General features: G+C 33.1%; 1 protein-coding gene across 3 annotated transcripts in view; it reads left to right on the forward strand.

Moving 5' to 3' along the window:
* PTPRK (protein tyrosine phosphatase receptor type K) overlaps positions 1–23,955 on the forward strand; it is a 759,288-nt gene that overhangs the window by 361,854 nt on the left and 373,479 nt on the right. For all 3 annotated transcript variants that reach the window (XM_069077441.1, XM_069077439.1, XM_069077440.1), the window contains exons 4-5: positions 15,359–15,440; positions 18,028–18,143. In XM_069077441.1, coding sequence (XP_068933542.1) covers positions 15,359–15,440; positions 18,028–18,143 — 198 coding nt within the window. The remainder of the gene's footprint in view (positions 1–15,358; positions 15,441–18,027; positions 18,144–23,955) is intronic.

Below are 23,955 nucleotides of genomic sequence, written 5' to 3' on the forward strand. Positions count from 1 at the left end.
GCAAGTTACTTAACCCCGATTGCTTTAAAAAAAAAAAAAAAAGGACAAACCAAAATTGTCATCAGTATCATTTGTTTCTTTAGAGCTGTGTTGTCTTTGTACTTTTGCTGAGTTAACTTTTTTTTTAAGCAATCGGGGTTAAGTAACTTGCTCAAGGTTACACGGCCAGTTATTTCTGGGTGTGGTGCTGAGTATCTGAGTCCGGATTTGATCCAGGTCATCCCGACACTGGAGCCGGTGCTCTTACTCGCTGAGCCACCTGGCCGCCCCTGCTGAGCTAACTTTTAAAAAAATAAAATGTTACTAAAATTTTTAACATAACCCTAAATTTTCCCCTGTATTCTCTTTCAGCCTCTCAGAGATTCATACCATATATCCAAGAGATTTGTTTAAGGAAAAAGAGGAAGAAAAATACCCAGCAAAATCATTCTGTTTATCAGAGTTCTAAAAATGTATATAGTACTCCCCAATTGTGGACCTCATTTATCTGTTGCCATGTTTTTCTACATCTGGAGTGAGAAAAGATATAGAAATGTTTCCTGTCTTTTCCCAAAGATTTATAACTCTTAAAGGAAACAGGCCCAAAGAGGTAAAGTCACCCCAAAGTATGTTAAAAATTTATTCTTCCTTTTTATAACTTTGAAGATTTGTCTATTTCTGATAGTCTAGAAAGATCAAAAAAAATTTCTTTAACATAAATCAAAATTTCCTAACTCAAATCCTATCTGGAGAACTATGTTAAATAATCCCTTAAGCTATTTTCCCCCTTTTGAAACATGGTACTTTTAATTATTTTTCCTTTAAAATCAGAGGGTGATCTTTATCTTCTCAAAAAATGTGCACAGACCCTGGAAATATTTTCTCTACCTCTCTGTTATTGGCAAAAATTATTATTAGCAAAAAATATTTTCAGTATCAACATGGGTAAACTTAAAATGACAGAAATCAGGTACAGGCCCTACTTTTCTTGTCATTGCCAAAATATTTTACATACTCAAGAATCCTTACAAGTTCTATCAAATTATATTCTGAATAAAATGTTAGTTGGCTCTCTTTCTTGCTTTGCTTTCTTATAAAGTTTAAAGCAAATAAATGTTTATTCTTTTTATAAACGAATAGCCCTGGTGCTATGTAATAAAGAAAGCTATAAATTAGTTCAGCATACTGTGTCAGTTTTGTGATGACCTCCTATTTTGAGACGATTAAAAATGATTGCACATCTTGCTTATGTATTAGGAGTAGACTTGAATTATAGTTTTAAGGGTTCAAGGTTGGCATTTTAGCTACAACATCTTTTCTTGACAATTAATGGTTCTTTGGTTAAAAAAAGAAAAGTTTGTTTAGTGTAGCACACAAAAATATATCACCCAAATTAAAATTCAGGATACTGCTGGCTGTGTCCTTTCATCTTCAGGGAAATACATTGATAATACATGTTCATGTACAGTCTTCACTCAGTGGTCTTGTCAATAGGGATTCGAGCTTCATTTGAACTTCATTATAGTTGTACTGGTAATAGTGGTTATGTAATACACTAGGATTGAAAATTGCTGTATGTAAGAAATTTCAAGATCTATAGCTAGGTCCCAATTAGTATAATTCCAATTATGTCCCCCTGCAGTGGTTGCATGCATTTAAATTTGTACTTTTTGAAGTTATAATTAGGTAAAATGTATTAATTGGTTCCAGACTAATGGAAATATAAACTACAAACTTGAATAATGCAACCATTTCAGGGAATTAATTATTTTTACTAATGCGGACCTAGTTGCATTACCAAGCACAACATTAAGAGTTATCAATGAATTATATTACCATCATTTGTCTTTTGGAGGGTTGAATACTTATCTGATACCCTTTTGACTCTATGTGGGTTTATCAATCAATTATTAGAATTGCTTTTAGATGTGTTACCAGTAGTTAATTTCTTGAATCTCCTATCCTTATCCTTTTATTGCAAGGGTTCTTAATCTCTTTTTTGTCATGAACTCTTCTGGCAGTCTGCTGAAACCTAATAACCCTTTCACAGAATATTTTTAAGTGATAAAGGACATAGGATTACAAAGGAAACTGGGTATGTTGAAATAGTTATCAATGAAAAAAAATAAACAAGTTTATGTACCTTGTGTTTAGAATCCCTGTCTTAGAATCTCTACCTGAACATCAAAGCTCTATTCTTTCTGAGCTTTTTCAGTCTGGTTTCAGATTTTGTCTAAGTAGAGGGAAGAATTTTCCAACAATTAGGTTTCTCTAAGAGTGAAACAGGTTATATAATAATGAATTACTTGTTAAGGAAAGGAACTATTTATGCAGAACTAGTTGCCTACCTTTCAGAGATATTGTGCACAGTATTCTTGCTTTGGAAGGAAGATAAGAATACATGGCCTAAGATCCCTTCCAATTTCCTAGATGCTTAACTTGTTAGTTGCTAGTTACTAACCAAAGTTAATAAAGTCAACTGGCTGATTTTGGGAAGAAGAAAATAAAACTAGACTTAGTGTGTCAGTTTATATGAAAGTAAGATGAGCAAAGTGATTCGTCTATCTAAAAGGATAGGTGATAAAATTCAAATCAGGAAATTGATAAATTTTTACTTTTTAATGGATTCTTTCCAAGTGGACACCAGGAAAACCTGGGTTCAAATCTCTTACATCCATCTCCTTTATTCTTACCACATTCACCTTAGTCTAGACCCCCATTACCTCTAGAGAGGTTCTTTTTCTCATTTGGTGCAAAGAAATGCTGTTTCATAGTAGATACTTAATAAATTCTTATTGAATTACATCACACTATATGTAACTATAATAGTAAAAATGTTGAATTGACATTTTGCTAATGGATTTGTAGATTCAAGGAGAACCTTTGATGCATTCTTCTAATTTGCTGCCACTTTCTTTTGTGTTCTGGTTTCATTTTTATTGAAAATGTCAGTAGTGATATGTTCCATGTTTCTAGAAGGATTTCAATTCCTCAGTTTTTGGATTTCTCACATTTCACAATTATAGACTACCAACAGTTATTTAAAGATAAGAAACAGTGTCGAAATTGTGTACCTTCTGGTAATTTTTCTATTATTTTGCAGAAGCAGAATGAAACTCAGTAGACTCAATGACCATTTTGTACTGTTCTGTATCTTGTATAATAATAATGATGATGATGATAAGAAATACTAATAAGAATTAGTAATAATTATAATACTACCTAGAATTTTTATAGAGCTTTAATGATTTCAAAACACTTTAAATATATTTATTCATTTGATCCTCAGAAGAACCTTGAAAAGTAGGTGCCCCCATATCCATTTTATAGATGAGGAGCCTAAAGGTGAGGGAAGTTAATGACTCACCCAGGTTCCTCCATTGTCTGAGAAAGAATTTGAAAACAGGACTTCCTGACTGCCACTGAAGAGATTTATACAAAATTAGTAGATCAGCATTATGTAAGTGAATCTCTTATCTATTGTTACCAATTATAATGTAATAGATACTGTTTTGGTTTAAGTGCTTGGGTTTGGGAAGGGAATAATGCCTAAGCTTTAACATCTACTCAGACTTTGGTTTAATATGATATTAAGTATCTCAACCATTCTTTGTTAGCTTGAAATCCACTTATTTTAAAATTCACCTCTCTTTTATTATGTTATATTTACCCTAGCCAGGATTTCATACATCTCAAGAAAAAGCAATAATAGTCTGAACTATATGTTAAACTTTCCTTAATTGAATGCTATGGGTACAAAAAGAGCTCTTTTACCAACCAATAGACTAATGTGCATTAATTTAGACATTTTTTTAGATATAATTGTGTGAGTGAAGTGATCTACTCTCTCGTGTGTAAGATTGGACTGTTTGTGCTAAAATTTAAAAGGTTCTGCTTGTGGATTGTAAGAAGACAAATGACACATCTCTAGGATTCAAGAAAAATAGTAATGTAATCCCGTGCCGTGTTGATAAGTGCATAAAAGAAATAGAAACATTTACCAATCATCTTTTATTTTTATCTAATTCAACTTACTATAAAATATAACACAAATGGTGAAGCCATGATTACAAAGTTACAGAAGTGACATTTTATTGATGAATTTCCTGTTCTCTTCTTCAAGTTTAATTTTTTTATTTTTTTGCTGTTTGGAGGGCAATTGGGGTTAAGTGACTTGCTCAAGGTCACACGGCTAGTTTTTGTGTTAAGTGTCTGAGGCCTGATTTGAACTTAGGTCTTCCTGACTCCTGGGCCTGTGCTCTATTCACTGAGCCACCTAGCTGCCCCCCTCTTCAAGTTTAAAAATGATGTTAATGATGTGTACTTCTTGTGGAAATACCTAAGCATAGTGTCCAGCATATAGGAGGTGCTTAATAATAGCTTTTTAATTGACTAGCCAACTCACTGAGGGCAGACCTTTAAGAGCAAAAATTATTTTTAGGTGATTTCGACTTCTATGGTTTTAGTTGCATCTTGTGTCTTTGACAATGTTTTTCTCCTCCATCTTATTGAATCCATTTTTCAATGTTTAATAGACACTACAGTGAAACTCTCATCTTTTAACTTATGCTTAATATCTTAAGAGTAGTATCTCTTCAACTAGTTTTCTAATACCATCCTCCATTTCCCCAAAACAGACTTTCTGTTACTTTACTGAGATTAAGAAAAGGGAAAAAAAAAAACTTTTGAAAATTTGAAATATCTTAGTTAAATTACCGTAGAAGAGGAACATAAAATATGTTGTTTTATGGCTCTTATTTATTACCTAGACACGATAGGTAAAATATGAAACAGACCTAAGCTTTATATGTATCTCTTCAAATACATGGTTGTATTTCTGAATTTGCACTGACTGTTGGTTCATTGATAACTAGTCAAAGAAAGTATTTGGAAGTAGGTAAGCTTTTGTAGAAAGGTCAATGGAAGGAAAATGCACATCAAAACTCTTTGAGATAACATTCTTCCTCATTTATCTCAATTTAGCTTCAAGGTAAAAATATAAAATGACAAACTTACCAGTTGGCGTCAGTTCTGTGCACTTACTGTAATTGGGTGTCCCAATGTGAATAACACTCTATATCTTCCCTTCCTTCCCTCTAGGATATAGGGCAAATAATTGGCTAGTTTTCTTTTTTGAGTGTGAAGATGTCAAGCCATTGCTGATCTACAACTTTAATCTCTTTTAGTCACTAAAGCATCAGGGAATGCAATATGTTAATTTGGGGTGTAGGATATCTTATCATTATGATGTGCTTTGGGGATATCTTTGGTCACAAGAGACACTGAATGTGGATCTATTAGTGTTTGGGTTTCTTTTTAACCATATTTTTCCTCTTTCTGAACTCTAGAAATGAAGTCCATGAGTATATAAGACAACCATGGCCATCTTCTAATATTTGAAGCATTGTCAAGTGAATAGGGATTAGAATTATTCTTTTTATCCCAGAGCATCAAAGTAGGAACAATGAGTGCCATTTACAGAGAGGTAGATTTTGGCATGATTCTTTGGCAAGAATACTTCTTATCCATTAAGATTTTTTCAAAAGTGTAATCAGCTACCTGGAAAAGTAGTTCTATTCCTCTTATTAGAGGTCTTCCAGCAAAAATTGAGCAAACATTTATTAGGTATTTTATTATGAAGATTCTTTTTCTTATATGTTCAATTAGTTGTTATATAGACTGACTTTGTATTTATTATTCATCTTATGTTAGAAGACTTGCATTCTGAGATAATTTATCAAGTTCATGACTCTGAAAATTTATTATGCATAAATTGGGCATATATCAATTATTTTGGTGCTATAAAAGACTGAAAAAATGTCAGAGAACCAGGTATCAAAGGGTTTTAATGGAAAAAAAAATAAGAATATTGTCTCCTTAGTAGCTATTACTTGTTGCCATGTTCAAATGGAAATTTGACCTGGTTAAAAATCTGGTGTAGTTTATAGTCCAGTATACTGAATTTACCACCGCTTGAGTAATAATGTACTTAGGCAGCTGATTTTTCATTTTGAGACACGTCTCCATTAGGACTTCAAATTTCCTCATTTTTGAATGAAAAAATTGGAAGAGATAATATATAATGCCCTTTCCAGCTCAAATCTATAACCTGGTGAATGGAAGTTATGCCTACAGGAAGGAGATTCTTTTCATTTTTTTGAAAGTAAAATAATAAAAAAACCCCCTAGATCTAAAAAGTTTTTCCACAAGTGTTTGACTTGCGGTATTTAAGATCCTCTGGGGCCCTGTCAGCAGAAAACTGCCTCACAGCATCATTTAGCATTGAAATGGAAGTAATTATGTTTTTGTGGTTTCTGAATTAGCTCAGCAAAAGTATCCAGGATTTTCTCCAGGGAAAGTCACTTTATTATGTCAACAAAATTTTATGAATTAGGTAAAAATGTACTAAACACCTTTGTCCTATTTTCCCCTTCTCAGTGAAACTACCTTAACATAGAAATCATTTTGATATAAGGACACTTGGGATACTTGACACTACTGTGAGGTTTAAGCCAAGAGTTTTAGAACACTTCAAGCTTGGACTTTTTGCAGTGTCTTTATTAAATGTTTAATGTCTTCATTTGTATTGAAACACTAATGAATGGAGATAAGCTGTGAATATTTGGACTAAAAACTCTAAGTTTAAATTAACTGTTACACTTCCTTATGTGTTAACAGCAATATTCTATACCTGAAGTTTCAGTTGCATATAATATAAATCAGTATTAAAATAGATACATTTTAAAATGCTGTCCAGTGTTTGATTTATGTTATCAGAGAACTGAATATAAACTTAATTTTAATAGCAAAAAAATTGAAAAACATATAAGGTTATTACTTGTATGAATGCAGTCCTATATTTCAATTTCTGACCTATGTATTTTAGATTTCCTAGATTGTTTAAAAATTTATACATCTTGATAAAATAATATTTATCTTGTACCTCTTTCTTTTCAGAGGTAGATGGGTATGAATGTGAAAAATTTCATCTATGATCAGGCTGAGTTTATATGTTAGTTTATTTTTGCTGAACTGTTTTTGTTATCTTTTGTTATCTTTATTTTTAATCAGCATTTGTTATAATGGATGGTTTTCTAGGTAAAGTTAGAGGGAGGTATATTTGTAAATAAAAGTGATATAAAGATGAAAGCTATTTTTTTAAAACAAAAAAGGTGGGGTTTTTCCTTTTTAATAAAATTTCATTTTTGAAATATGCATAGTTTATTGAAATATCTTCTAGTCAGCGAAAATTAAAAGCAAAAATACAGTTGCTCTTCAGATATTTTACAAATAGTTAGTTGAATTAAGTTAAACAAGAATACAATTGTCCTTATTCTCATTACCTATCTCCTTTCCACTATTTTGCTCTCCTCTTTTCAATCAGTAGTCCAGAAATGTTGCCACAGTTGCAAAACTTAGATGAAAACAGCTACCTTCATGATTTCAGGAAATGGAGTAGAGGGGGAAAAGCAAATAAACAAAACAAAACAAAACAAAAAAACCAATCTGCAAACAAAGTAGATCTCATTGTATGCCTCAGCAGAGAGAATAGATTTTATTTTTTTAAGTTGATCTGTGTCATGATGACAAACCCATTCTATTAAACAGCACCCTCCTGGGAATGCCTACTCTATTAGAACTGACCTATTACTACAAGCTTTGCTTAATTTACATAGTAGGAATCTTTCTACCACCCTCTTCCACTTTTTTGAGAGGTTGAACAGAAGAACTTTATGAGTTGAATGCTCTGTTGAAGAGAAAAAACTGATTAGATCTTTACCAGTCAAGAGATAGTCTCTTAGAAATTTCCTCTGGCTTTTGTTAATGATGCAAAGCCAACACCTAACAGGGAGAAAAAGGTCAGTAAAAAAGAGAAGCTAATTATTTTCTCACAATCAAGAAACATTTCTTTAGTTTCCTTTTTAACAAAGGCCTAGATTTATTACACCCCCGTGAATGAAGTTGAATTTAAATGAGCAAATAAAATACTTTTCTCAGGGGTACAGTTATCCCAGTCCCTAAAACAGCGTCAGAAGCAAAGGAATTTTAACAATTTGGAAAAGTACAAGTAGAGTAAGTCTACAAGTTAAAATAACTTATGAAAGATACATGTCAATAGTAAGATAAATGATATATGTTCTAAATAGGTCACTAGCATAACATAGAAAACCATATATTGCAACATTTCAGTGACTTGTGACCAATTGATCTGGCTGTTCCATTGCCTGTATATCCCCATCCCATTTATGCTATATATATATTATATGCTCATCAGGCAGCTAAGTGACATATGGGATACAGCACTGCATCTGAAGTCAAGACCTGAGTTCAAATATGGCCTTAGGCACTTATTAGGTGGGTGACCTTGGGCAAGTTATTTGACCTTTATCTACTTCACTTTTGTCAGCTATGAAATGAGAGTCATAATAGCATCTACTTCACAGGATTTTTGAAGATCAAATGAGAAAATATTTATAAAGTACTTGGCAAATGATAGGTGCCCCCACAAGTCTCAGACTAGACTCTCTTTTCTCTCCCCTCTTCTGCCATTCCTCCTTTTTTTCCTTCCCTCTCTTCTGTCCTATTCTTCCACAGATTTTACAAAGGATCCATCCAATATGCTGGAGGCATTCCTATAGATCATGGGTGGCACTGGAACATTGGCTGTCTATGTGTTAATTTGTAGCAGTTGCTACCCGATTGTGCCATTTCTCTTTTCTGCTCATGTTTCCTTACTGATATCCATTTAAAAGCAACTTTATGTAGTACTTCATGAGAAATATATAATATACTTCATAGGATTATAAATTTAGAGCTGGCAGGAATCTCAAATGTTACCTAAATCAACTCTCTTCGTTTATAGATGAGGAAATTGAGTACCAGCATGGTTAATTGAGTTATCTAGAATCATACAGAGTGTTGTTATGGAGCTCGACTTTGACTATATATTTTTGGACTCCAGTTACAGTACTTATATCTCTCCAGTACTTTTTTGGATTACTCAGTGCTCTAATTTATCAGAGATTGTTTTGTTTGAATTTTCTCCATCATATAGTATCACTAGAATATTTGTGTAGAAAAAGTTGGGTATTTGTTCTAAAGAGTAAATTATAATAATTAAAAATATGGTAAATTTTTTTCTAAATATGAACCAGCTCCACCCTCTTCCATCTATTCTTTACAAGGAGCATAGTTAATCTATTTAATTTTTCTTATATGAATTATTAGTCCAGTCTTTCTTGTATATTTTTAAATACCATTGAGGATGCCTGTAATGTTCTGAGGCTTGATGCAATCAGCACATATCTGTAGGAAATCCCGCTCCTATTTGAACTTTGCAGAAAACTTTCTCCAGAATGGGGATAAGAACCTGTGGCCAGTATGCATTTCTTGACCATAGTTAGAAGATTATTGACTGCAGTTCTTTTTGTTGTTGCATCTATCTAGGAACACAGGCACCAGAGAATTCTGGGTTGGAAGAGAAGAAAGAGTCTTCAAACCTGCATCTTTCTCCACTGAGTTTGTCTTTAAAAAAATTGTTTTTACATAAAATAAACACATTATATTCTCTACACTTTTCTAGGCAATTATTTTACTCTGTATCTTCTGCATTTCTACTTCCATCTGCTGTGTATCTTTTAAAAGTCTCCTTTTTTATGTGTATTAATATCCACTCACATGCCTGTCCCCATGAGAAAACTCTCACTTTCACTAATATGAATTGTTCTGCAAAATAAATCAAGGCATTGGACATGCCTGAGAATGAATATTTGGTTCTGCACCTCAAGTTATCAGCATTTTGCCATGAGAAAGAAGGTATATTTCATCATCAGTCTTTTGAAGTCATGATTGACTGCTGCTTTAGTCAGAATGTTGACGTCTTAGAAAGTTATTTCTCCACACATTGTTATGATCATTGATTAAACTATTCTACTTCTACTGACTTCATTCTGTATTAATCCATATGAATCCCTATATGTCTGACTCTGGCATAGTCTTTATTTTTAATCGTATAATTAAATTCCATTTTGTTTGTGTGCTACAACCTGTCTAGACGTTCCCAATTGATGATGATTTATTTTCTTTCCAGTTCTTCACTTAAAAAAAAGTACTATAAATATTAATGTACACTTATGTCTTTTCCTTCTAATCTTAAATTCTGTAGGATAAATGATTAATAATAATAATATTATCACTGATTCAAAAATTATGTGCAATTCAATATCCTTCTTGGTATGATTTCTAATTATTTGGAGTATAGTTAGACCAGTTAATATTTTCTCCAGTGGTGCATTAGTACATCTATCTAGCTATATCCCCTCCAATATTGACCAGTCTTTTCTTTTTTTTGGCTCTTTGCCAAACAGCTTTTTAAGACGTTCATCGTCACTCCTCATTGGCACTTCCCCACATAGTGCACAAAATATTGAGTTGAAAAGTCCAAATGTAGGGATTTTAGGATGATTGCTCATGACAAATGATTTCAATAGAATTCCTGGCAGATTATTTCCATTATATGTTATCTTTGACTGTCCTTCAACTGTTTAATGTGTGTGTGTACATACATACATATATATATATATATACATACATATGTGTGTGTGTGTGTGTGTGTGTGTGTGTGTGTGTGTATATGCAATATACCCACACAGAGTTCTTTCATAATAACTATTTTGTCTCATGTCAAGCTTTTTCTGAGTGTATATTTTCCACAAATATTTTCACCACTTTTTGAGATACAATCATTCATAATCTTTCACCTTTCCCCACGTTTTACAAAGTTTTCATGTCTGTTGGTCAGGTTAGGAAGTTTGTGAGTACTTTTGACTTGGGTAGCTTTTTATGTTGGTTTAATTTCTTAAAGAAATAGTAAATGCGTGATTATCATAAATTTTTTTCTATCTCCTATTTTGGAGTCACCTTGTTTTAGAGGTCAGATTTTAGTTATTGTAATGATATATATTGTCTTTCCCTTTTTTTCCAGTTGTTTTAACCAAAATAGAAATATGACTACACATTCCTTCCAATAGTGTGGCAACTTGACATTCTTAGTACTAATGATTAAACTAATATTTACAACATCTAATAACTCATATTCTGAGCAGTTATTTTCCTCTTCTCTCTCAATCTGCCATTTTTCTTAGGAAAATCAAGGCATCTGAACAAAAGAAAAGCCTTCATATTTTTGTTTTTTGTTTTTTACTTTTATTGTTTACTGTTATTTAAAAAAATACAACACATAATTGTGAGCCTTGAAGGGGCAAGAGGCTCTTATCTACCAAGGTGGGCTGATTCTCATGTGACTGAAATTGTCTGCCTCCAGACTTGTACTTATCTTTTCTAATTTGATAGAATCTGCATAAACATAAGGCCTGCTGTTGTAACCTTCAGAAACCCATAGTAACCTCCGCGTCATAATGAATCATGACAGGAAGGCCTTGAATGGAACATGTTAACAAAGAATACTATTTTATGGAGCAGTGGTTTATAAAGTTTTTTTCACCTGTATTCCTTGCCATAAAACATTCTTTTTTACTAACATACTTGTTTAATTCAACAAGCATTGATTACATGAGAATGAATGAGAATGATGTTATTTAAATTGCTTTACAAATCTTTTAGCACTAGATGCATATGAGATATTCTTTTTAAATTTGATTTTAATTATCTTTTTAACTAATATACATTTTTTATTTCCTTCCCAACTCCTCATATTAACAAAAATGAAAAGGGAAACCTTTGTAGTAAATATGCATTGTCAAGAAACGGAAATTCCCGTGTTGACCATGTCCAAAAATGTATGTTCCATTCTGAGGCCTTCACTTCTCTGTCAGGAAGTTGGTAGCATCCTTCTTATTTGGCCCTGTGGAAAATTGTTGATCATCATATTGTTCAGAATTCTCAGATCTTTTAAAGTTTTTTTTTCTTATAATGATGTTTTACAAATGCCCTGCCTAGTTCTACTTACCTTACTTTGCATCAGTTCATATAAATCATCACAGTTGCTCTGAAAGTATTATTATATTATTTCTTAAGGCACAGTAATGTTTTATTACAGTCATATACTCTTACGTTCAGCCATTCTCTAAAAAATGGACACCCTCTTAGTTCTTTGCCATCATAAAAAGTTACTACATTTCTGTACATATGAGTTCTTTTCCTCATTCTTTGATCTCTTTGATGGCATAAAACTAATCATGGTATAATTATCATGATTACTATATACTCTTATCAGACATTAAAGCAGACATATGATGATAAACAATTTTATTGCTAATTTTCTTTTTTTTCCCACTTGGTCACCCTCTTTGAATGGACATTATTATTGTGTTGTCTGTACTTCACACATGAAGTAAGATTGAAACGTGACTTTTGATAGAATTAGTTTCTTGAGTGTAAGCATTGCTTTAGTGTCTGCTAAGTAATAGCAGCTTCAGAAGCCTACAGTAATGTCCATGTCACCATGAAACATGAGTGTAAGACCTTAAATGAAGTATGTTACCTAAGAATGCTATTTTATTGAGGAGTGGTTTTCAAAGTTTCATTTGCCAGTTTTCCTTGCCATAAAAATCTTTTTTGTTAACACCCATATTTGTTTCATTCAATAAACTTTGACTACATGAGAATGAATAAAAGAATGAGATGTTATTTTAGTAAAGTGCTTGCTAAGCAATATTGGCTTAATAAATGCGTGTTCAGTTTATGGAATGAAAATGGAGTGGCTTGTTTAAAAAAGACTAGAAGAGCGAACTTAACTATTGCCTGGCAGTGGGACATAGAGAGGCATCAGAATGGGAGGGAGGCAAATTTAGGCTGGGAAGAGCATTTGACACAAAGAAGGTCTTTGTGTCCTTAGAAAGTAGAGAACAGAGCCATTTGCTTCTAAGAGCCTTTGCCTTACTATGACTATCTTGGTGGCATTTAATTAGTATATAAGGATTATACAGATCAAAGTCATATACCTTGGAGAAGTTGCAAGAGTATATAAGTCATGGTCCCTTCTATTCTGGAGCCTGCAGGGTTGTATGGTTTATTTGCAACCTACAAATATGTTATATGATAATTTTACCATAATTATAATCCAGAGTGAATCCAGCTGAGTGTTACTAGCATTTCCTTCAGTAGAGAAAATATGGTAAAGTCATTATTGAGACATATTACTAAAATAGGAGGTGTTCTTTTTAGACATAAGAGGAGATAGTAGAATAGTGTATTTTATTCGTGCCTCCAAGATATTAATAGGATTAGAGAAGGTTATCTAGTGTCTTAGGTGAATCTTACATGGGAAGACGAGTGAGAATCACACATAATGTGAATGTATAAAGGAATCATACCTTGCAGTGGTAGATATCTCAGACCTATGTAAAAGTATCATGTATTTTAGCATTTAATTGCCTAAGAGAGGTATACAAAGTGTTATGTGAAATAAGAGAAAGAAGGGACCATTTCTTACTGGAAGGATCAAGGAAGTCTTTCTGAAGGATGATGATTCTGAGGTAAACTTTAAAACACAGATTGGATATCAAGCTTATAAAAATTAGGTGGATTACGGTAATGGTTGTTTGTAGTAATCACAGGTATATGAGAAGTGATGGAAGACTAGAAAGAAATAAACACAAACAAAACAACTGTGAAACTATATATTGAAATTGTTATATATGTAAAAAAACAAGCAAGCTGTCCCTAACAGAAATCTACAATTCCATGTACAATCATTCCTCTTTTTTAAAGTTTTGTTTTATATATAAAATTACTCACTTATCTTGATATTTGTTAAATCCATAGTAAAATAAATTAGAAAGAAAATAATTCTGAACATAAAGAATATAGCAAAAATAGCATAAAAAATATAGCATAAAGCAAAAATTTGGTATAAGGAAGCTTTGGGTATCCATCCGACTCTACCATAATATTCAAAGTGCTCAGGGTGAACATTATTGCTATAGACAGACTTCATTCATGTTCTGTACAGCTGCCTTCCCATCCTATATTAATGGCAACATAACAGTGTTTTTTATCTCAGACTCCATTATTAGAATTAGAAATTATATAGGAGATGTAGGAATATATATGAATGCATCTTTACTATCCCACACCAAGCTTTCTCCTTGCATATCTTTGGTCGGGAATAATCCATCCACATCTCATTTCTTTGTAATGTTGAACAACTCATTCAGGTTCCCCCCCCCACTCCCAAGATTTCCTCTGTAATCACACAATGAATTCATTTTTCCTGTCTAAAAAGATTCTTTCCTATCCATTGGGGGGTGGAATTCTTCTCATCATACTTTCCTGAAATTATGTGTCTACCCCTTGGAAGTAGATCCTCTTCCTTTCCTCAGGTACAGTGCTACTGTTACCACTAACCTAATATCAATCCAGTCCAGTCCAATAAACATTTATAACCATCAGTGACACTGAGGAAAAGTTGTCCATTTATTTGAATTTATTTCAATTGTTAAGGTAATATGGGGCAGATAATATAACCCCCTTTTCTCCTTCTCCATCATATCAGGAAGCTCAGTTTTGCTTTCCCACTTCCTACATATGTAAGGAAGGTCTAGTGCAAAGGGCACTAGGAGAGAGAAGGTCAGAGTTCTTGTCCCAAGCCAAATCTTTATTTATTAGCCCAATGACTTGGGGTAAATTTTACTTCTCTTACCGCATGTCTTCGACTCCACTTTGTACATCTCTTGGAGGGGATCTTCATAGTACTCAGAGTTCTCCCCTACACCTCCAAAGTGCTTTGGTTTTATTTTGCATGTATACCTTTTGTACTTATCTGTGATGATATTGTCTCTTCCTGGTGGAATGTTAGTTCTTTCCCAACAAGAGCTGTATCCTTTTGTCTTTGTATCTTTAGTGGTTGACTAATATTAGCCATTCCATAAATACTTTATGAATTAATTCAATTTGGTATAAAGATAGTTGCCTGATCTTCCTCACAGTGTTTTTGTGAGGGTCAAGTGAGATTTATTAGTGAAAGTTGGACAAGCTTGTCCCAGGCTTTTCCATGTTTATCTCAATTTTCAGCAGTGTGCATGTGTGTGTATGTGTGTGCTCATGTATATTTGTGCAACATAACTTACTTTTGGAGACCATATATTGCCTACCAGAGATAAAATATCCGTTTTCAGTAGTTTTTTTTTAGCTGAGTGACTTCATTTCAGAAAAATTAATTATTGTTCTGATATTCCTGTGATCCATCTGTGATTAAAGTTTAGAATGTGATCAAAATCGGAGGTGTTACATAACAAATATCTTTTAATCGTAATGGAAAATTCAGGGTAAATAAAAGTCATATGTCATTTGCTTCCCTTCCACACTGGGAATTGTGCAGAAATGAGTGTTGTAAACATTTTTCCTTTCATTCTGACAGGTAATATTTGAGGCTGAAGTCTCAGATGAGAGAAATGGCTACATTGCCATTGATGACATCCAAGTTCTGAGCTATCCTTGTGGTAAGTGTGATTAAGAGCTGTGTTTTTCTGGGACTATTCAGAACCTATTTGATATTGGCACTGACTTGAGTTTTCATCACTTGATCACTCTTCTCTTTTTCTGTCTCTAGTATTTCTTTTTACTGCTTTTAGGAAAACCATTTCATGGTTGTTGCAATAACTTGTATAAGAAGTATTCCTCATTCCTTGGGGAACATATCCATCCCTGTTAATTCAGTTTAATTAAAAAAAAAAAAACCTTTTACTAAGTGCAAGGCCTTGTATATGTAACTATAGAGATCAAGAGGTATATAAATTATGGATTAGAAATTTATTTTGAAATTTTTATCCAGTATCCAAAAGAACATTAGAACCACAATAAGGAAAAGTAGTTCATTTATTTTAATTCATCCCAGTTCTTAATGTAATATTATGCAGATCACCTTTTTTTCCCTTTCCCTCGTACTGTCTTCCTTTTCATCAGTTTGTCTGGATAATTGCTACATCTTTTGTGTAGCATGTCCTACTATGTCTCCTACTATGTTGACCAGAGATTTTTTCCGTCTAGGCTATTTAATAGAAAAGGGTGGTAAGAGCCCTAGCAGCTGATGCAATTACTGACTGGTACCTAGGGAGGAACTTTATCTGAACTTTCTTTTAAGGTCACAATTGATATGTGTGTGTGTGTGTGTATATATATATTTATGTGTGTGTGTATATACATACACACATACATATAACTATGTGTATATACATACATACATACATTTTATACACACACATCTATATATATATATATATATATATATATATATATATATATATATATATATATATATATATATATATATATATATATACACTCAAGCAACTTGCCGCAACCCAAATAGACAAATATTTATATATTCAAAAATGTTTCTTAATGTGGGTTCATTGTATTGCTTAAATTAAAGGATTTCTCTTAGAAGACATAGGCATACACATAGTTAGTTGGACCTTTACAGTAAAATGCTATATTTAGAAACGGAAAAAAAAGTCAAGTGTAGGAACTAGTTTTGCTTCTTCTGGTCTAAGTATTCAAATAGATTCTTATGTCAAATAGGAATGCTGATCAGTCTCAGTTATAAGACTTCATTAATATATTGTTCCATATATTATGTTCTATATGTCACAATCTGGCCCATTTCCAGATAGACTTTTGTACATATCTCTTGGTCAAATCACATCCACTAAAACATAACAATTACATAGAACTGCTGAAGCCAGGTTTAGAACAATTCACTTATAAGGCATATTCCTATCCCCTAAAACCTGATTATAAAAGGGCTTATAGTTTCTGTTGAGTATTCAGATATCCTCCATGTCAGGTTTATATACTTGTTTACATATATGTTCTGTCATTGATGTGAAAGAACATTATTAAAAACAGGTGCCATAGTTCCACTTTTATTACAATGGCAGCTAATTGCTTCTAGTATTTTGGGAGAGCAGCTAGCATCTTATTAGAATCAAATACAAGCTGCAAAAGTCTTAACTGTCTCCTCTAAGAATAAAGAGGTAGGAAAATTATTCACTCCAAGGACTAATAAGCATCATAGATTCTCTTGTAACATTAATGTGAAAAAGTAAGTAGTAAGTATGCCAGCCTAGTGATCATTTGGACCTTAGAAAAATAGATATTGAATACAGAAAAAGGCTTTGGCTACAAACAAATTGCTAAACAAAAGTGGATAACTTTAACTGTTATTTACCAATAATGTGGTATTCTAATGAGCCCCCAATACTTTCTAATTGTAATAGTTTTCAGTTGATTTTTAAGGAAAGCATTAGGAAACTTTTTGTTTTAACAGGTAATTATGCAAAAAAGTATATCTGAGGGATATATAAATTATATCCTTCAACTATAGTCATCTCTTTTGTCAGTATACTATTTCACTTGGGTGACTTTCCTGAGACTGTACAGACATAAGGATTTAGTCACACAAACTGTTACTGTATTTGATGGCACCTGAAATGCTATTTTCTTGGAAGCACTAGATAGAGAAAACTTTGGCAGTTTTACTGTGGGGGCTCAGAGATGGGAAGGAATGAAGCTTTGGCTAATTAAATGGGGTGTTGGCATACCTGTGGCATGGTTAGGATTTTTAGAACACAGATAAGCTTGGACTTGTTTCTGTATGCTTACATTATTTTGCCTGATATTTTCTGTATTGAGTGCTTTTCCTTATTACAAATTGTAATGGTTTTTATTATTATTCACTTAGAACTTTAAATAGTTGTCACTCAGTAATTATTGAGTGTATATACATTATTGAGTGCAAATACCCATTGCATATACAACATTATCTTTGCTGTGGTCCAATATTCAAAGAAAACAAAGTTACTAATAGGAAGAGAAAGGAGACTGTTGGAGAGAGAAGAAAATTTGTTTTTTTTTCCTTTTTGAGAAAATATATCTTTTTTGAGAGAATAGAATACCCTCCTTTTCATGGAATTTCTGTTGGCCAATTTTAGAATTTGTAATTTTGTTAATCTTTGGGAAATAGAAATACAAAATGTGGGGTTCCATATGAATTGTGATTTTCTTTTTTTTCCCCTCTCTCCATAGATAAATCCCCTCATTTCTTGAGGCTGGGTGATGTAGAGGTCAATGCAGGGCAGAATGCTACATTTCAGTGTATTGCTACTGGGAGAGATGCTGTGAATAACAAGTTATGGCTGCAGGTAAGCCTAATTACTCTGTAGGGCTAATGTGGATAAATTTGATAATGAAAAATCACCAAAACCACATGAGCACAGATTATATTTTAATTCTTTTATTTGGTCATGTAACTTTTCTCTTCTTGGCTTATACTGATTTTGTGAAAATTCATCCTTTTCCTTGCTCTCCAGTTAAGGACGTGAATTAATTTATTGAGGAATTTAAATATTGTGTCTTCTATCAACTCCTAGTTAAATTTCATTTTTCTTCCAATTTCTCTGTATTCAACTTAAAAAAAATAGTTCCTTAGAATAGTTGGAAGTGAAAAGAGTAGAAAAAAATTTCTTTCATTTTAAAGTGCTTCACAAACTAGATTTACTAGAGCATGGTTCATAAGATGGAGAACTGTCAGTATGATAAATTACATTTTGAGAAAGCTTTGGGGCAATATTCCAAGCAATGTGTAGTCCAACAAAAGAAAATTAAATTGTTCAGAGTTTAGGTGCATGATGGATAAACTCAGATTTCAGGGTCAAGATTAGGTTAACTGAAGGATAAGTGTACAAATTATGCAGAAGAAAATAATATATGTAAAATGAAATCTGAAGAATCAGATTGGCCAAGTGAGAGAAACAGTCTAAACCAGAAAATAAACATAGAAGTGAGTTTGGAGAAGGTGGGAATGAGATGAGGAGATTATGTCTTTGAAGCATTGGAGAATGGACCTGTGCATTGAGAAGTAACATCAACGAAGTTAATTTGAGATTCATAAACCCTTATTAGCTAGATGAGTCACATAATCTTTGTGGACCTCAGTTTGTCATTTGTAAAAATGAGAGTGTTGGCTTCCGTGTCTTTAAGGTTTCTTATAGCTTTAAATATGTAATTCTATGATTACATACTATTTTGACTCACAAAATCTTAGAGTTAGAAGGGACCTAACAGGACATACAATCCAGCCCACAGGTGATTAAAAATTCCTTATCCAACATGTGTAACATGTGGTGATCATATTTTTTCTTGAAGATATAGATGACAAATTATCATTGTGCTTTTGCTTAAATGCCTACCAACTTATATGTCAGATTATTCCACTTTTGGATATTTTCACTTATTGGAAAGTTTTTCCTTAAACCAAGTGTTTAATATGCCTGAAAACTGGCTGATCAAGGCTATATGTAATGAAGTGGTCTGAGAAATATTTTATCCTAACCAACTCAAAATAAATTAGGGGAGTTGGTAGCCTTGAGTTCTAGGATAAAGAAAGGAAATGTGAAGACTTGATGAAAAGCAAATAAATGAATGTTTGTATAAATTACTATTTAGTCTGCCAATGTCTATTCATATTTACTATCATTTATCTTTTAGTTCTCTGCAAAGGCAGGATTACTGTGTCCAGTAAGTCTGAATTTATAGTCAGTAGTGAAAGAAACTTTTATACTTTTTTTTTTCTGAATAGTCTTTGTACCTTTAGAACCTATATAAAATTGTAATGGAGTCTGTGCTCCAAAAGGAACTTCTGGATATGACTTTTTCTTTACATATTAAAATAAAAATGAATCCCCTGAGATGCATTCCCAATATACTTGTGAAATACATAAACAAACAGAAATCTTGAGGGTTGAAAAGCATGATACCCATCTTCTCATATTTGAAAGGTTGTCACAGAGAAGATGAATTAGACTTGTATTGATTTCTCCTAGTTCTACCATTTGGGGCAAACATGTCAAAGTCCTAATGAAGCATAGACAGCCTTAGCATAAGCAAAGATTTAAAACAATTAGAACTATCCTAAATCGAAATGGGTTACCTTAAGGAGGTAGTATGTCCTCCCTCACTTGAAGTCTTAGACAAAGACTGGCTGACAATTTGATTTTGTTTATTGTTTATTTTTAAAGATAAATGTATTCAGTGTCAGACTATAATATTTTACAACCATTTGCATGGGTGGGGAAAATAAAATACGATCTCTTTGTTGGAATGCTGTATATAGTGCATTAAACACAAAAGAAATCAACATGTTATATAACTAACAAGAAATATAGTGCTGATGTTTTATTGTTTTGTTTTCTTTTTGGACTCACACACACACACATGTGCACACACGCACTATTATTTAAAGCACATCATCACTGTGCCTGAGTTCACAAATCACTGGTAAATTAAAGTTTTCCTATTACTTTTTTGAGTCTCCTTTCCTTCTAAGTTTTTCTTTCTACCAGTAATTAAAATTTGCCATTGCAGGAACTACCATACCTGCCTTTGTTATGTGATTTCAGAAAATATTTGCCCCCATTCTAAGGTCTGGAGTTTCTGCCTCCAAAGTTTTGTTCCTTCATTGAGCCATAATTTGATGATGTGTATTGTATTTTCCAAAATGATTTAAGTGTCCTTCCTTCACATTTAGAGTTGTTTATACTATTACCACTTTCACTCTGGCCCTCTCCATTTCAGTTATATCCTCTACCATCCTAAAGCCACCATGACCAATGAAGTTTCCACCTTGGCCTAAGTTACATTTACACAAAAGATGAGATGTCTCTACCACCAAAAGAACTCCCAGAACCATTTCATTCTCTTCATTTATATTAAACACTAGCCATTTCTTGTTTTTGTTACTTCACAGTTTTTATTTTTACAGTATGGTAATTTTATTTAAAATATTAATTGAATTTTTCAGTGAAAGTATAAGATTATTTTCTCTTTCTCATCTCCTTTCCCCATTGGGAAAAAAAAATAAAATTCTTACAATAATTATGCATAGTTAAGAGAAACAAATTTCTTCAATGGCTGTATTAAAAAATATATATCTTAATCTGCTCCCAGAGTCTAATCCCACCCATTTAGAAGGAGGGTAATGTGATTCATGTCCTTTAGAAATCATCCAGTCTTCCAGAATTGTAACCATTGCATTGATGGAAGTCTTTCAAAGTTGTTTTTTTTCTTTATGATGTTATTACTGTGTAAATTGTTCTCTTTCTGCTATCACCCTGCTTTAGTTCCTGCATGTCTTCCCATAGTGTTCCAAAAAATCATATCTGTAGTTATTTCTTACTGCACAGCACTATCCCATTACATTTATATATACCATGATTTGTTAATCCATTTTTCCCTTAGGCACATTGTGGTGGTGGTGGGGGGCAGTTTCCAGTTCCTTGCCACTCCATAAAGAGCTCCTATGATGCTATTTTTCAATGAGATAATCTCCTCCACAGAATTATAGTCATTAAAAGTCACAAAAGTAAAATCCATCTTCTTTCCACCTTTTGGTCAGTCATAATTTCAATCACTTCAGTCTCTCCATTCTGTTCAAAATTATCTCAGTTCTTATTACTCAATGTCTTCCTCAAAGCTACCCTTAAAGATCTTTTTCACATTTAAGTGGATACCCACTCATTGAAAATTCTCTCTGAAAATATCCCTTTTTAGGTCCAGTAACCCTGCCGTCATTCTTATGAGTTCTTACATTTATATATATCTTGAACTGTACAATAGGTAGCAAAACAATAGCCCCCAGATTGTTACAGATTGCAGACCTCTGCAGAAATGTCCTATTTCTCAAAACGACTCCGTAAATTCTCATCTATCCTTTGGAAGCTGAAGCGTCCAATAAATGGTTTCCACAGCTGCTAATCCTCCTTCATATAGACTGACTTTGACATAGTAGTGATGGTGGCAGATACTTCAATGATCCTTCCTTGTTCATTGTAGAGAAAGAACACTGGATGAATACTTTTTCAGGAAAAAGTGTTCTTGAGTTGATTCACTTACACATTGTGTTAAATGGAATTCCATTTCACTGATTCTCTGATTCCTTGTACTCATGGTGAAGAGAATAATTCTTTAAGCTATTACCTTTGGTTAATATTTCTAAATGTCAACAATTGATTTGCTAAATCTTTCTTGATGTAGGTTTTAATTATCTTAATATCCTTTCTAGGAGAACTCAACTATTTTTCATTTGTTGTTTTGTTTTAGATTTAGATTTTAAAGCTTAATGTCATGATAGTTAAATTCATTTTTTCATCTCCATATCTCAGTATCCTCCTAGCAGCATATACTGCCTTAAATTGACCCTGCTCTTTTAAGTGAACTACTCTAAATCTTCTGTTCCTTGTTTATTTTTCCTATTCTTGTAATGAACATATTTTATTATTGCTTCTACAAATTTGTTAATGTCTCTTTTTTCTTCTTTTGGGGAAGGAGGAGGAAAACGTGATGGATATTAGGGACTTCCCTAGGGGGAGATAATATGTATTTCTCTCCTATATTCCAAATGCTATTATTTTAGGATCTCAGTGAATCTTAGTATTTTTCTTAACTTCTGAACCTCTGTTGTCTGTTTTCAGATCAGTTTACACACAGACACACACACACACACACACACACATGAACATATACATAGTAAAGTCAAAAACCTGTTAACTTTCATTCAGCTAAAGTATATTCATTAACCTGATCACTTAAATAGATTTTTTTATTGTACAGCAAATAGTTAAACTATTGATCTTCCTTTATTTTTTAATCTTTTTTTTAAATTTTTCAAATGCTTTATTAACTTCTGTTTTATATCATCCATTTCCACCAGATTTTGAGTTACAAATTTTCTCCCTGTTTTTCCCCTACCCACCACCCCAAAATAGCAGTCCCACAGGATATTCCCTCCTATAGTCTGCTCTCTCCCATATTTTCTCCCATACCCCTTTCGACTTTTCCAGTGGATCTCTATGCCCCAGTGCCTGTATGTCTTGTTTCCCAATTACATGTAAAATAGTATTAATAATAGTATACACACACACATATATACATATATATTTGAATATTTTATTTTAAAACTTTGAATTCCAGATGCATTCCCTTCCTCCCTTGACGCCCATCCTTACTGGGAAGATAAGCAGTTCAGTATAGGTTGTACATGTGTGGCTAATGCAAAACAATAACATAATAGATATATTGTAAAAGACTGACTATTTCCCTCCCTCCTATCCCACCTCCCACTTGTTCTATTCTTTACTTTGATCCTGTCCCTTTTCAAAAGTGGGTGCTTCCAACTTCCCTCCCCCCCAGCCTGCCCTCCCTTCCATAATCCCCTCTCTTATCCCCTTCCCCCCCACTCTCCTGGATGGTGAGATACCTTATTTAGTGTGTATTTCATTCCCCCCTCAAGCCAAATTCAATGGGAATAAGGTTGACCCATTCCCTTTTGCATTCCTATTCTTCCCCTCCATTTTAACCATTTTCCCTTGCCTCTTCTATATGAGATAGTTTACCCCATTCTGTCTCTCCCCATGGCTTCCCATTATATTCCTCTGTCACTTCTTAATTTCACCTTTTAAGTATCATCCCTTCCTATTGAATTGGTCCTGTGCCCTCTACCTATGTATACCTGTAAACATATATACACACATTCATATATATATTCATATGCCCATATACCCTCATATATAGACATATGTATTTCTATTCCCTTCAAGTACTGAGAAAAGTTTCATAAGTTACAATTACTGTTTTTCCATGTAGGAATGTTAATAGTTCAACTTTGATAAGTTTCTTAGGATTTCTTTTCCCTGTTTACCTTCTCATGATTCTCTTGCATCTTGCATCTGAATGTCAAATTTTCTATTCAACTCTGGTTTTTTCAGCAATAATTCTTGAAAGTCCTGTATTCCACTGAATGACCATATTTTCTGCTGAAACATGATACTCAGTTTTGCTGGGTAGGTGACTTTTGCTTTTAATCCCAGCTCCTTTGCCCTCCGGAATATCATATTCCAAGCCCTTCGATCACTCAGAGTAGAAGTTGCCAGATCCTGGGTTATCCTGATTGTGTTTCCA

This window comes from Petaurus breviceps, unplaced genomic scaffold (assembly GCF_028583685.1).
Source record: "Petaurus breviceps papuanus isolate PSGF00001 unplaced genomic scaffold, PetGlider_PUasm1.0 90977, whole genome shotgun sequence".
Taxonomy (NCBI): Eukaryota; Metazoa; Chordata; class Mammalia; order Diprotodontia; family Petauridae; genus Petaurus; species Petaurus breviceps.